The sequence below is a fragment of the Meles meles genome, chromosome 11, assembly GCF_922984935.1.
Source record: "Meles meles chromosome 11, mMelMel3.1 paternal haplotype, whole genome shotgun sequence".
NCBI lineage: Eukaryota > Metazoa > Chordata > Mammalia > Carnivora > Mustelidae > Meles > Meles meles.
Window position 1 is genome coordinate 98,085,827 of NC_060076.1, and position 14,100 is coordinate 98,099,926.

The window sequence follows — 14,100 nt, forward strand, 5'->3', positions numbered from 1 at the left end:
ATGGCAGGTCACTAGTAATAAGCCTCCCACCCTGGGGAATTTGTAGATGCTTCAGGCGTGCAAGGCTGGAAAAATACTGAGATCCTTGGGCAGAACTGGCACCATCTTCCTGTGCAAAGGTTTCTTGCCTCTACGCTTCTAACGAGGGACATGCCAGGACCCACGGCTGTGACGCTCAGAGCACGCGGAATGCACGCCCCCGCGCAGGCTCGACCACCTTCACTGCACTCTTGACTCAGACCGAACGCCATGGGTTTGCTGGGGGTCACAGGGGAGGACGCGAAGAGACGTGCACCTCCCCCCACCTTTCCAAAATGAAGTATTTTTATTAAGACTTACAAAATACTCAATGGAGGAATCTTGGGAAATGGGAAAGTGCACAAGATTTTTAACACATTAGGTAGGAAGGAGACTCACTGATAGCGGCTGTCTTTCTTTTTTCTTTTTTTTTTTTTTTTTAAAGATTTATTTATGTGACAGACAGAGATCACGAGTAGGCACAGAGGCAGGCAGAGAGAGAGGAGGAAGCAGGTTCCCCGCTGAGCAGAGAGGCCGATGTGGGGCTCGATCCCAGGACCCTGAGATCATGACCTGAGCTGAAGGCAGAGGCTTTAACCCACTGAGCCACCCAGGAGCCCTCGCGGCTGTCTTTCTTATAAACTCTTCAAATCAGGATTTTACTGCCACAGTGTTAGAACCTGAGTTTAAAAAATTAACTAATAATCACTGAAAACACGACTTCGATGGAGACACGCTACTCTGCTGTGGACACACCAGAGAGTAACGCCTGTGCCAGCGCTGGGTGCAGGCGGTTTCCCTTCTCTCGCTTGTGTACATCACACCGTGACCACGTCGGACTCTCCTCCGCAGACAGCGCCCCGGACACAGGATACGCACTAGCGCGGTCCGGCGTCCCCTCCGCAGACTGGGGAGTGCACCCCGCTCCCCAATGCGCGCTGCCCTCCTCTTCCCGAAAGCCGCCCGCGCCAGCTTCCCCCAGAGCTGCCGAAAGTAATGAGGGCGACGGTGAGGCGACTACAGGCAGACCCTCCTCTCCAACACGGAGTGCGGTCAACGAGCAGGAACGCCCTCACTTCACACCCACAAGTGATCCGCAGGCGCGTTTCCGTGACAAGTTACCATTTCATGCATACCTCGGCGGGTTAGCAAGCACAGAACTGTGAAATCTCCTTCAAGAGAATCGTACCTTCTGGTCCTCCATCTCCTGTTCCTGCAGCAGGCGCTCCAGGTCGGCCATGTCGTTGTGCCTGAACAACTTTATGTCACTCCGTGAGGCCTGCAACCCTTTCTGAATGGCAAAGCAGGCAGCTCTATCTCTGCAAGGAAGAGAGACCCACCACGTTGGGGTTTTAAAAGGTCTTGTCAACATTCTCGGGAAAGGAGCGCTCGTGTTCTGGGGCCGCTCACTGCGCACTTGCTAACACGCAGATCAGTACGGACATCTGACGGCGCACACGCCACCGCGCGTGCCTCACCGTGCACGTCCTTTTCACAGAGCGACCACGCTCACTCCTCTGCATGGAGCCACCCCTGCCTCGTTTCGCCCTCTCAGAAGTCAGTGTGCACATCTGTTCACCCACAGCAATTTCTTCTTTCTGAGAGACACACACAACGCTGGCGATCTCACCTCGGTGGCGTCTCAGATTGGACGGGCGCAGACTCTGCCCTTATTTTGCCACGAGAAGTGATACCGACTGTGGACTCTGGTTGTGGCGGCTGAAACTCCAGTAAGAACTTCTAAACTGAGTTGGTTAGGGAGGGAGGACGTATCTGACATTAAGCTGCATTATTTTAAAGTATATGCAAGGCTTCTGCCGCGAAGATGAAATCGTCCTGTTTTCCCTGTTTTTCTAAGTACAAGCCCAAACCCCGGGCACTACATATAGAAGAGACGTAAGAAGACTCTGAGAAGTGCGGAAAAATGACAGGCCAGCTGACGACCTACGACACGCCGTCTCATGGGCTTCCCTGACTTAGAGCTGACGAAGCTGACCCGCTCCAAGTGCCCAGGGGCACAGGCAAAAAAGCTCACAGAAGCCTGCCCCCTGTGGCCCAAGGGACAGGAAAGGGGCGACCCAGCAAGCAGAAATGACTCGACTGCAGCCAAACCACAGAAAAACCTGGGCTCATCCCCCAATACCAGCGAGGGCTGAGGGGGGCCCAGATTCGGACCGCTGCAAAGCTAAGAGGCGTGCCAACAGCCGCCCTGGTGGCCTCAGAGAAGGGAGCCGGGACTGGACCCCATGAGCCTGTAACAAGAGCCCTCCCGGTGGCATTGGTGAAGGCCACGTGGAGAGCCCCAGCCTCCGCTCCCCCGCAGGGAGGGATAGCCTCCTTTTCTGGGCTGTGCCAGAGGAGGCTGGGGGAGAGCGGGACTCTCACTAACACAGACGGAGATGAAAACACCCCCACCCGGAGTCAGTGGAGGCGGAAGGGGGACCCTGGCCTTAGACTCCACCTGGCCGTCATGAGGCAGCAGTGAATGCCCCCACCCCTAATGGAAGAGTGACACAGAGAGCCGGCTAAAACCCGAGGTTTAAATAAAGCATAAACTCTGATAGCAAGCAGAGTATGAAAATGTCCCGATTTCGAGTATCACCTGTCATACCAAGAATCCAAAGATACCAAACAGAATGAAAGAAAATAATCAACAAATGCCAGTGTTGAGTTGACAGATGTCCGCATAATCTGAGAGTCATTTCAGAGCAGTCATGATAAAAATACTTTAGTGAGCACTTATGAACACGCTTGGAACAGGGAAAAACAGAGAGCCCCAGGAAAGAAATAGGAGACAAAGAATCCCATGGGGAAACTAGAACTGAAAAACTACCATGGCCAGAAGAAAAAAAAAAGAAAGAAAAAAAAGAAAAGTACAGTGGGCAGGCTCAGCAGCAGGCCAGGCGGGACGGAGAGAAGAATGGGAGAAGCGGCGGACAGAACGGAAGCTAGGCCACGGAAACCAGAGAAAACAGGCGACAACGAAGAACAGAGCCTCAGGGACCTGCGGAACTACAACGAGGGCTGCCACTGGCCTCAGCGGAGGGCTGGACGGCGGAGAGATAGCAGGGCTGAAAAGTGCTCAAAGAAGTAAGGACGGAAGGTGCCTCCAAACTGGTGAGAAGTGAAACTCATACAGGTAAACCCAAACAAACAAATGCCAAGATTATAGTAAAGCTTCTGAAAACTAATGATGATGAAGAAATCTGGAAAGCAGCCGTAAAACGACACCTTACATAGAAGAGAAAAACAATTTGAGAGACCAATCAGAAACGAGGGAGGTCGGGAAAACGTGTATATTCCAAATGCTTGGAAGAAGAGAACTTGCAAACAAGAATTCTGCAACAAGCAGAAAGATCCTTTAGGGGAACAGGGGAAACGAAGGAAAACCAAGAGAAGATGACCCCAGCAGACCGGGGGAAAAGGAATGGCGAAAGGAAGCTTTCCACATAGAAAAAAATAAGTAAACAAAACAAAAGAATCTTAGATTATCAGGGAGGAAGAAAGAACACAGTAAGTAAAATTATGGACAAACACACTAGGCTTTTCTTACCTTCCCAAGTTTTCTAAATTATTTTGGATGATTTAAGTAAAAGTTGTAACACTGTCTGATGTGGTTTTCAATGTACGTGCAGGAAGTGCTGAAAACAATTATAAACAAGGAGAGTAGAGAAGTGTAAGGAAGGTAAAGGTTTCTCTACCTGAAATGGTAAAAGGACGAGACCAGCAGACGGTGATAACTTACGTGTATATGTAATGTCATACTGAAAGCAATGACTAAAAACAAACAGGACTATGCAATGAGAAACACTCAAAAACACCATGGATAAGTAAAAATAGAACCCCAAAATATGTTCACTTACCCCAGAAAGGCAGGAAAAAGAAAACAGAAAAACAAAAAAGAGATAACAAATATGAAACAAAAAACAAAGTGCCCTCCCATGCCCAGTAATTACTTTAAATGTAAATGGCCGAAATACACAATTTGAAGACAAAAGACTGGCAGAATGGATCAAACATGTCCCAACAATATCCTGCCTATGAGAAAACACACAACAAGGTACATAATAATGTGGTAGCGGCCGTATGTGTGATACGCACGGAAAATACAGCACGCAGACATCCATCAGGAGAAAGCAGAATACCTACGCTGTTACCTGATGAAGTAGATTCTGGAACAAAGAAAATTACCAGAGACAGAGAAGAACATTATACAGCGATAACCAGGATCAATTAACCAAGAAAATATGCAAACGACAGAGCTATGAAAGGCTGAGAAGCAAAACCGGAGGTAAGAGAAAGGAACACAGACAAAGCACAGCTACAGTAGCTGTAGAACTACCAGACGGAAAACCAGCAAGGCCAGACCAGACCTCAACACCAGCGTGAACTAACACGATCTACGTGTCGCTTATGCAACACATCACCGAGCCATGGCCAAATACTCGTATTTAGTGACCAGGGAACATATTCTCACACAGACCACATTGGGAGCCATGACGCAAACTGCAACAAGTTTAAAATCTCCCAGCACTTGGAAAGTAACACACTTCTAAGTAATTTGTGGGTCACAGAGAGTCTAAAGGAAAAACAATATACCAAACTCAGCGAAAAGAAACCGACCAGGGTGTGTGGGACAAGGCCAGAGGAGCACGCAAGTAGTGCACAGCACCAACATGTCAGAAAAAAGGAAAGTCTCAAATCAGTCATCAAAATCCCCCACTAAATAATCTAAAAAAAGAGCAAAAAGAAGCCAAAGAAGAGCAGAAGGCAGGAAACAGGCGTGGAAAGTGATAGAATTGAAAACAAAAACACAACGGAGAACAAGCATTGAAACAAACAGCTGATTCTTTGCGAAGATTAATAAAATTGAACAACTGGAGCAAAATGGACTGGAAAGAGAGGAGACAGAATACCAGACAGGAATGAAACACGTTATCACATTTAGAAGAAAAAGGAAATATAAAGAACACAACGTAAGTTTGACAACTGAGAAGAACGATTCCATGAAAAACACAAACCATCTTCACTCATCAGTATGACACTGACAATCTGACCAGCCGTTTAAGTACAAGAGAATCGAATTCAGAATTAAACTTCTTCCAAAAAATGAATTTCCAGGCCTGGTTGGCTTTACTGGAGAAATCAACCAAACATTTAAGGAGTTAACATTAGTTTTATACTATTTCTCCAGAAAAGCCAAGAAAGAATCCCAGGGGGTTTTATGGACTAGTCTCCTAATGACAAGACCGAAGTCCCATAAATGCAAACATCATTAGGTATCAGGGAAATATAAACTAAAATTACAATAAAATCTCTCTATACACTTATCAGAATGGCTAAAATTAAAAAAAAAATGACAATACCAAATGCTTCTGAGGACATCGAAAAACTGTATCACTTAATACTATTTATGGGAATGCAAAACGGTACAGCCGCTCTGTGACAGGCCGTGTGAGTACCCGTGTGATTATGGGTTCCCAAGGAGACCAAGGCCCTCTGGCTGTGAGACTTTCCTCGCATGTGGCAGGGGTCTCAGCTTGGTCCACGAGGTGAGGGAGGGCGGCCCTGCAGAGGCACCACCGTGTGGGGTGAGCGGCACGAGCCGGCATCAAGGAGGAGGGAAGATGATTCTAGGCACAGGGACTGTGTGTTCAGAGGCCCAAAAGTGAGAGGAAACTAGCGTATGGGGCCAATGAGGCTACAGCAGGAGCACCTGAAGGGAAAGGGGCAAAACGAGTCTGGAAAGGTGGTCTAGAATGCAGAAGACTGCAGTAAGGACTTGGATCTTTGTTTCAGGAACAAGGGGAGCTCTTACGCATGACATCATCAGACGAGCATTTCTAAAAAAGATTATTCTGGCTATGCTGTTAAAAAGGAAAAGACGAAACAAAAGTAAATCTGAGACCTAAAATTCAAAGTCCCTTCATGATCCACTCAAAGGACAGAAGAGGCTTGGACTAGAGGGTGGTGCCCGCAGTGGGGGCAGCTGGCTTCCCTGCTGGGCCAGCCCAGCCCAGCCCACTGCTCTCCGCTCTCCCTCCCCACAAAAGCGGAGATGCCACACAGCCAGGGCAAGTGCTCGAGCACACAGATTTGCTCACGGCTTCTATGATCCTAGCAAGCGCGGAGCAAGGTCAGCAGAGAGCAGGACTCGGGCAGGGCGGTGGGCAACGGAGGGCTCCGCTGAGCGACTGCGTGGGCGGCGACCATGGACCATCAGGGACATTACGCTGCCACAGAGCTACAGAGGGAAGTAAGCCTGGCTTTCCCGACATCAATAAATAAACCCAATCAATTACAAAAAATGTTTTCGGCATCCTCCTCGTGATGGTCTCATCAGCGCCGCAGCAATTGCTTCGTGGAAATTCCTCTTTAAACAGAAAGTCGGTATTACCTACGGCAGACAGCCTCCAACAAAGGCATCTCCCGGAAGCTCAGCATCCCCTCCAGAGGAACCCTGACGGGCAAGACAGGTAGAGTCACTCACACAAACACGATGTCGCCTCTCTTGGAGTAAGCGGGGATGGCGCTGGCTATGGTGGCAAACCCGTAGGAGTAGATGATGGCTTCCTCCGTCTTCATGAACTTTGCCAGGCGGTCCTCCAAATCCAAGTGCACATCTGCAATAAGATGTCCAGTGGTTAAAACATCTTCTCGTTCTTCTTTGAGTACAGAATGAAGTAAACAACGTAAGCAGTTTGGTTGTAATACTGTCACTTTATGGCCAAACGAAACTGTCTTTGAGCTGTCAATGATACGAGATCTGCTGAGATGACTCTTGGCCAAAATGACTCCCCAAGCCCGTGCAGGGCATCAGCTATTCCTCCGCCCCTACAAGGGATCCGTGGGGCCGCGCCAACCCTGGCTCTTGCTTCTCTGCCACAGTAGCTCGGCCACACAAGGCCCAGCGACGTAACCTGCTTTAACTTCCCTCAACCAACCACACAAGGCTTTACTAACACGTGACAGGGTATTAAAGCCTTTTCCCGTTTAGCAGAAGGTACCACAGCAGACATTAAGACAGCTGGAAACCGACTTGGGTGGCTCAGTGGTTTAAGCCGCTGCCTTCGGCTCAGGTCATGGTCTCAGGGTCCTGGGATCGAGTCCCACATCGGGCTCTCTGCTTGGCGGGGAGCCTGCTTCCCTCTCACTCTCTCTGCCTGCCTCTCTGCCTACTTGTGATCTCTGTCTCTCTGTCAAATAAATAAATAAAATCTTAAAAAAAAAAAATAGGAAAAGGAAAGACGAGTAGATGAGCCCGGGCGCCCTGCAGACGACGCGCTCCCCCCTTGGACAGCGGCGCCCGCACACAGCATACACCTGCTTCGGCTCCGCAGCGCTCGCTCTCTGTCCGACTCTCTGCGTGAGCGCACGGGTGCGCGGCAAAAGGAGAACTGCTGTCGTTTACAAGAGCTGCTTGAGAAGAAGGCTGGTGTAACACCAGAACGGACGCGCCCCTAACCCGGGACCGCCCATCCCGGTGGCTCACGGCCACTCACCCTCCCAGGCTCTGGCGCCGGGCTACACACCCCAGCAGGCAGGCGACACGCCCCAGTGATATCTAGAATCAACAGTGCACGGACCGACTATGAACCTGAAAACTTCGAAGTAGTCCTAAAATGAGGCATTACCCAGAGAGAAGAGGACTTTCAAAACCTCCTCTAGCTCTTTTCACCGCAGCAGGACCCATGCCTGGACAACAGTCAGAGTCTGCCACACTCCCTGTCTAGGGTCAGGGAAGCGGATGCCCGAGGCGAGCTCTGGCTTACTTGCTGGGTATGGCTGCTGGGTTTTCGCGCTCCTCACTGCAGGTCTCTTTCCTTCGAGGTTTAGCTCAGGGTACCTGCCTGCTGCCGTCGACCACTCGGCGGCGAGTTCCCACCTGTGCCCTCCGTTCACGAGCAAGCGCGCTCGTCTCCGGCCGGGAATCATGGGGCACGTGTCTGAGAGTAGAGGGACCGAGCTACTTCAGGCAGGCAGGCCGCAGGCGTGACCTGACCCCTTGTCTCTTCCTACGGGCATGGAGTTCTGGAGTTTTCCCAGGCCAGCTGCTCCCTGCCTCCCGGTCGTGCCCCTCTGTCAGGTGGCACACACCCAGTCCCCCTCCCTGACCCTTACCAGACTATGGGCTTTACCTGACCGCCACGGCACGTCTGATTAACAAACGAACGGAGGACGTTACTGGACTTCCCTCATCTAAACACTTTCTAAAACATATTTTTACAAGTCCATTCTTCTATCATGACCTGGTTGGAACAGGATAAACAGTTCATTTTCACAAGTCCTCCAAGACAAGTGTACACGAAAGACCAAACACGCCTCTTCCTGCTGGCAGTTAAAATGTACACCAACGCAGCCTATTACGAAAAGCACATGATGTGCCGTTTGACGTCCATTCCCGAGAGGTCACGGTCACGGCACGGATGACATCGACATTAGCTAAGTGTGGGGCTTCACAGTGACGAAGTTAATGACTGTGTCCCATGGGATCCAAATGGTATCAAACAGGTGCTTAGGTCTCGAGCATCAGACCTATGACATCACCAACACAGAGGACATGACCCTGACCCTGACGGCCCACCCTCTGCCACACGCTGCCAGTGAAAGGTTTCGGGGAAAATCGGACGAGAATGAGGGAAGCGGCCACACGCTAGAGAACCGGGCCTCCCCCGCACCGAGCGAGGAGCTCCTGCCTCCTCCCCAGCGTGCTCTCTGCAGCGTGCCTACAGGCAAGCCCCCGTCACCCCCACTTCTGATCAGAATGAGGGCAAGTCCCCCTCTGCACATGACTATGTGTCCTCTAAATCGGGACTATCTACCCCAAATCTCCATGATTTAGTTGGCAGACGAGCCCCAGAACTGCTCTTCCAGTACCTCCATTTCAAAAACAAAACACCTGCTATGGACAAGAACTACTTTTGCTAAATACAAAGAAGACTTTAAATCATTCTGTAGACGCTGCTTTACACGACTTCTTTTTTCACTGACCAGCAATGAGGATGTCAAACAATCTTGGCTTAATTTCAGGGCGTTAGCATTAGTTATGCAGTGGATGAAAACTGCATGTTGGAAACGTTCCCACCGTCGTACATACTCGTAGCTGCTCTTACATCACTGCCAAAAAGGGGTTAAGAAGACTCTACAGTAAGTCAGTGACTTACCGATTCTTGCCTTTCCCAAAAGTCTAACAAAAACCGGCCTCTTCCTCCTCGTACCCAGAGACGCGGGGCGTTTGCTGACGGCAGCCTCGCAGAGCAGGTTTGGGACAGGCGGTGCGCGGCACTGTGACTTGTGATGTGTGACAGCTGCTCTGAGCAATGACTAAACTCTCAGCCAAGGGAGGGGGAGGTGACCAGCAGGGAAAGTGCCAGGCCGTGCTCTCCTGCTCCTGATGTGGGTCTTCCGTGCAGATGAGTCGTTCCGCCGACTGCTCCACGGATCCGCACGGAGTGCAGGCAGAGCACCACACCCTCGGAGTCACCGCCAGGAACACACAGTGCAGGGCAGAGGCCATGGGGGGACATGCCCAGAAAGCTCTGTGTCCCTCCCAGCACTCGCGGCCCTTTCTTGCACCTGCTCCCCAACCAGAACCTAACAGAAGGGATTCAAGGCCGGTACAGGATGTCTGGCACCCACGGCAGGGCCTGGCCACGGCAGTCATGGCAGTGGGATTCGGATCTGGCCTCACCCGGCCTCACCAGGTATGGACCAGGGCAGGCCTGACATCGCTGCGTGCCTCTCAGGTCCTTCCTCTGTCAAAGAGGGGTCAGACCCGCCTCAAAGGACTGTTACCAGAGCCACGAGTCGATGGCTGCGAAACACTCACACTAACACCCAGCTGGAAAAACCAATATACCGTTTAAGTGTTTGTACAGGTAAATCAATACTTGTAGGATGAAAGGCTTTCTTTTAAAAGGACAAAAGCAGTTATACCATTTTCTAATGAAGTTGTCCAAACCCCACGTATTTAAGAACCTCATATTATAGTAATTTTTCCACTCGCCTTCCCTTTTCTGTATCTCCTCCTTTATTCCACTAAGAGGTATTTCGGCTTTCTTGGTTGTCTTCCAATGGAAAGACTACAAAAGAGTCAACCTCGGAACAGTTTAGAAACCACCAACTACATTTTTTCTTAAGGCTTCTGTATTTTGTGTTACACACCGTTTTCTTTTTAATCCCTGGAGACAAGGACAACTTTCCTTAGAAGTATGAATACACTTACACACTCGTTAGAACAGAAGCATAGGGCCGAGTGTTTTCCACAACGTTTTTACGTGCAGCACCTTACACGATTCTTTTTTTTTTTTTTTTTTTAAAGATTTTATTTATTTATTTGATGGAGAGAGAGATCACAAGCAGGCAGAGAGGCAGGCAGAGAGAGGAGGAAGCAGGCTCCCTGTGGAGCAGAGAGCCTGATGCGGGGCTCGATCCCAGGACCCTGAGATCATGACCTGAGCCGAAGGCAGCGGCTTAATCCACTGAGCCACCCAGGCGCCCCACCTTACACGATTCTTGCCCAAACGTTCTGAGCTGTGCAAATAAGGAGCGTCCCCTCCCACCCTGCAAAAGCAACCCCGCTGACAGTTAGTAGGAAGAACTGGCAGGTCTAGGAATGTTATGACCAAATGTTCCTCCTAAGAAAACACGCAGGCGTGGCTCAGGCGACTGCTCTGAAGTGAAGACAGAATACATTCTGAAAAATAAACTGAACAGTCTACTTGTTCACCAATGGCTCCTGAACACAAATGTCACCATCCTTCACCACGAAATCCTGCCACTGACTGTATTTTTGACTTAGTTTAAGAACAAAGAGTCAAGCAGGCATCGTGTATGCAAAGCAGATACTGGGAAACCGGTGATGACCTCCAGCAAAAGAGATCTGAGTGCATTCAAGGAAAACCGAGAAGCCGGACAGGACAACGTCCAAGCGCATAGCCCGAGCCCTAGAGGAAAGTCCTCTCTACGACCCGACAAATCCTCTCGTGCTGTTCTCAAACACACGCTCTGACGATAAAATAAGAAGCTGAAAAACTCCTAATCAAATGGTCCTGACAAGGTAACAGAGACCTTGAGGAGTTCTACTTGCCAAAGGCAGAACATTCAGCCTAAGAAATGAGATGAATTTTAACTCAACCGTCATTTGACTTTTTTTCTGTGTTAATCATCCCATGTCATCTAATACGTTACTGTGAAATAATAAAAAGGAGAACACTTTAATAAAGAAATTTAGTTTTACTGGTGATTTACATTCATTTTTGAAAAGCCGAGAAAAGAGCTAAACAAGGAAGCCTCTTCATCTTTGAAAGTAGATGCCCGAATGTGTTACTCCCAGGGGAAAAAAAGATGACAGTAAAAAATAACCTTTTGGGGGGCCCCTGGGTGGCTCAGTTGAGCATCCGACTTCTGGTCTCGGCTCAGGTCATGAACTCAGGGTTGTGAGACTGAGTCCCGCGTCAGGCTCTGCGCTCAGCAAGGAGTCTGCTCGGGACCCCTCCAAATCCAAACCCAAATTAAATTCCAAACTCACTCCGACAGCGAGGTACAGACGCAGGCTACGCTGCCATTTTTGTGAAAACAGCGGGAAAACCTATGTACGGAAGTAGTTTGCCCTCGCTGAGAAACGTCGCTGGAGGACTACGCAAGGAACTACTCACAGCACTGGCTCCTTAGTAGCTGCCTTCTGAGGGGGGGGGGGGCGGGGGGCTGTGATAAAGCTGGGGGAGGAGACTTCTGGGGGGGGCTGTGGGGCTGTGATAAAGCTGGGGGAGGAGACGACTCTCACTCTCTGTGCACCTTCCGCAGCTCACACCATGGGCTGAATTATTTAATCAAAAATACTAACTTAGGAACCATGAACTTGGGGCACCTGGGTGTCTCAGTCGTAAAGCGCCTGTCTTCGGTTCAGGTCATGATCCCAGGGTTCTGGGATTGAGCCCTACATCTGGCTCTCTGCTCAGCGGGGAGCCTGCTTCTCTCTCTCTCCCTCTCCCCCTGCTTGTGCTCTCTCTCTCGCCGTCTCTCTCTGTCAAAGGAATAAATAACAATATAAAAACAAAAACAAAAACGAGACCGTGAGCTAAAGATCCCGCGTGTGGAAGTGCACGGCAAGCCGCTACCGCAGACTGCGGCCCGGGGAGCCACACACAGCGCTGACCGGGCTATTTACCAGCTCTGGGAAAACTGGTTTCGAAGAGTTGAAATTTTCTTTTTCATGACTAGATTCAGCAATAAATCTGCTATTTTCTCAAATTAACTCCCAAACAGAAGCCAAGGCCACACATGCAAATAAAATCCGCTGGAAAGAAATGCTTTTAAGAAAGTAATTTTTTTAGCCCCAGCAAGCAAATCATAGACCTTCTTGTCGATGAGATTATAACAAACAACCCATAAAAAACGTCTTGCCTAGCTCTCTAATGCTACTTATCTAGGAAACTATTCCTTACCAGGAACAACCACACACAACGTGTCTGCACTAGACTGAAGAAGGGACTGACCGGCGCTCTGCGAGTCTTTGGTCCTGCCATCAGGGCTGGCATCAGAGTACTTGGCTTCTCGTTACAAGGCTGAAGTTCATGAGCTGTGGGACCGTGAGGAAGTCACGTAACCTCTTTGAACTTTCCACGCTGCTTCTGAAGGACTGGGATGCTGGAACACGAGATATCTCAGACCTGTTCCAGCTAACAATACTGTTGCCTGTTTCCAATACCAATAACTTCACACTAAGCTAGCTACGGAATGACGAAAGCATCTCCTTTCAGTAAAAACACCTTCACTGTTAAGACAGACACACACACGCACAGGCTCAGACATGGAACTCGGACAGAAGACAGAAGCGATTTCCCAGGCTCTATTTTCCCCACATGCTGCCGTGTGGAAGCCAGAACGCTGCGTCCAGTACTACATTCACGTGAACAATCATTTAACATTTTCCCTGAGGACTCTGAGCTGCGGACATCGTCGTGTTTGGAACCACACGCATCCTAAGACACAGCTGGTCGCCAATGACCCTCTTCCTTCCAGAAAGAGCCACCTCATCGATCCTTCGCCACCTCCCACCCCATCTGTCCTGTCTCCCTTCCCGCAGGAGGCAGCTGCCCAGCTGGAGCCATCCCCCGGCCCACTCACGGCAAGGCTCGAGCCAGGGTCTGGGCTCCCAGCGGAAGGTGGGCAGAGCCCTGTGCGACACCCCGTGCCCGTCTCAAGGGCGACTGCAGCCGCGCGGCCCGCTCCTCCATGCCAGCCCCCGGCTGCGCCCCTGCAGACAAGCACAAGGACGGTGTCCTCGGCACTGGAGGAGGGGACGGGGAAGCAGTCGGCTCCTGCACGACTGTGAAGAGCAGGGCCATCTGCGGCAGCACCCGTCCCCTTCCAACAGGCAAGCGCGACAGAATCAAACCGAGTCTCCTCGTGCCACGGTCTTCGGGGCGCCTACAAGAGCAGCTCGGGCTCCGCTGGGCTGACGAGCTGGCCCTGGGCAGCAGGTCCTTTCCTCCATGAGGACCAGGGACCCTCCCGCGCACAGACTCACTCAACGCCACAGCTAATCACGGATCTCTTTTCCGGGAGTTCTGAAATTAAGCTGAGTCTGTCGTCAGGCGCGGGTGAGCAGTGTGAAGGAGACAGAGGTACGTACCAAACGTGCCGTAGAATCCTCTAGGTCCGCAAGTCCCCACGCCGTACTTCTTGAGAGACGCCAAAGCGGCCGCCTTTATGGGAGAAAAGTGCAGTCTCAGTGCTTATGTCCGGGCTCACAACCGACGTCCCAACTCACGAGCCCCTCCCAGCGCCCCCCGCTGCCGACTCTGCTCCTTGCTCTCTTAGAAGCGCGGAGGTTCTGACGGGACACAGAGAGCAGACGCATGTGAAGATGGAGGGACAGACCTTAAAATGTGGAAAAGCGGCATCAGTCTGATCACCAAACACGGCTGACTTAAGGCCTTTATGACTTTTGGCATTTCTGGGCAGAAGTCTTTCCTCCGAACGGCTCACCGTCCTCTGGGACACAGAACCATTTCCGAGCCACACCTCTGACTGTGACCTGGGGGCTGGCTCACAGCGCACCCCGGATGTCGCGGCCGC

General features: G+C 50.6%; 1 protein-coding gene across 2 annotated transcripts in view; it reads right to left on the minus strand.

Moving 5' to 3' along the window:
- SPTLC1 (serine palmitoyltransferase long chain base subunit 1) overlaps window positions 1-14,100 on the minus strand; it is a 47,145-nt gene that overhangs the window by 18,766 nt on the left and 14,279 nt on the right. For both annotated transcript variants that reach the window (XM_046023010.1, XM_046023011.1), the window contains exons 5-7: window positions 13,655-13,727; window positions 6,509-6,641; window positions 1,208-1,337 (exon numbers count right to left, since the gene is read on the minus strand). In XM_046023010.1, coding sequence (XP_045878966.1) covers window positions 1,208-1,337; window positions 6,509-6,641; window positions 13,655-13,727 — 336 coding nt within the window. The remainder of the gene's footprint in view (window positions 1-1,207; window positions 1,338-6,508; window positions 6,642-13,654; window positions 13,728-14,100) is intronic.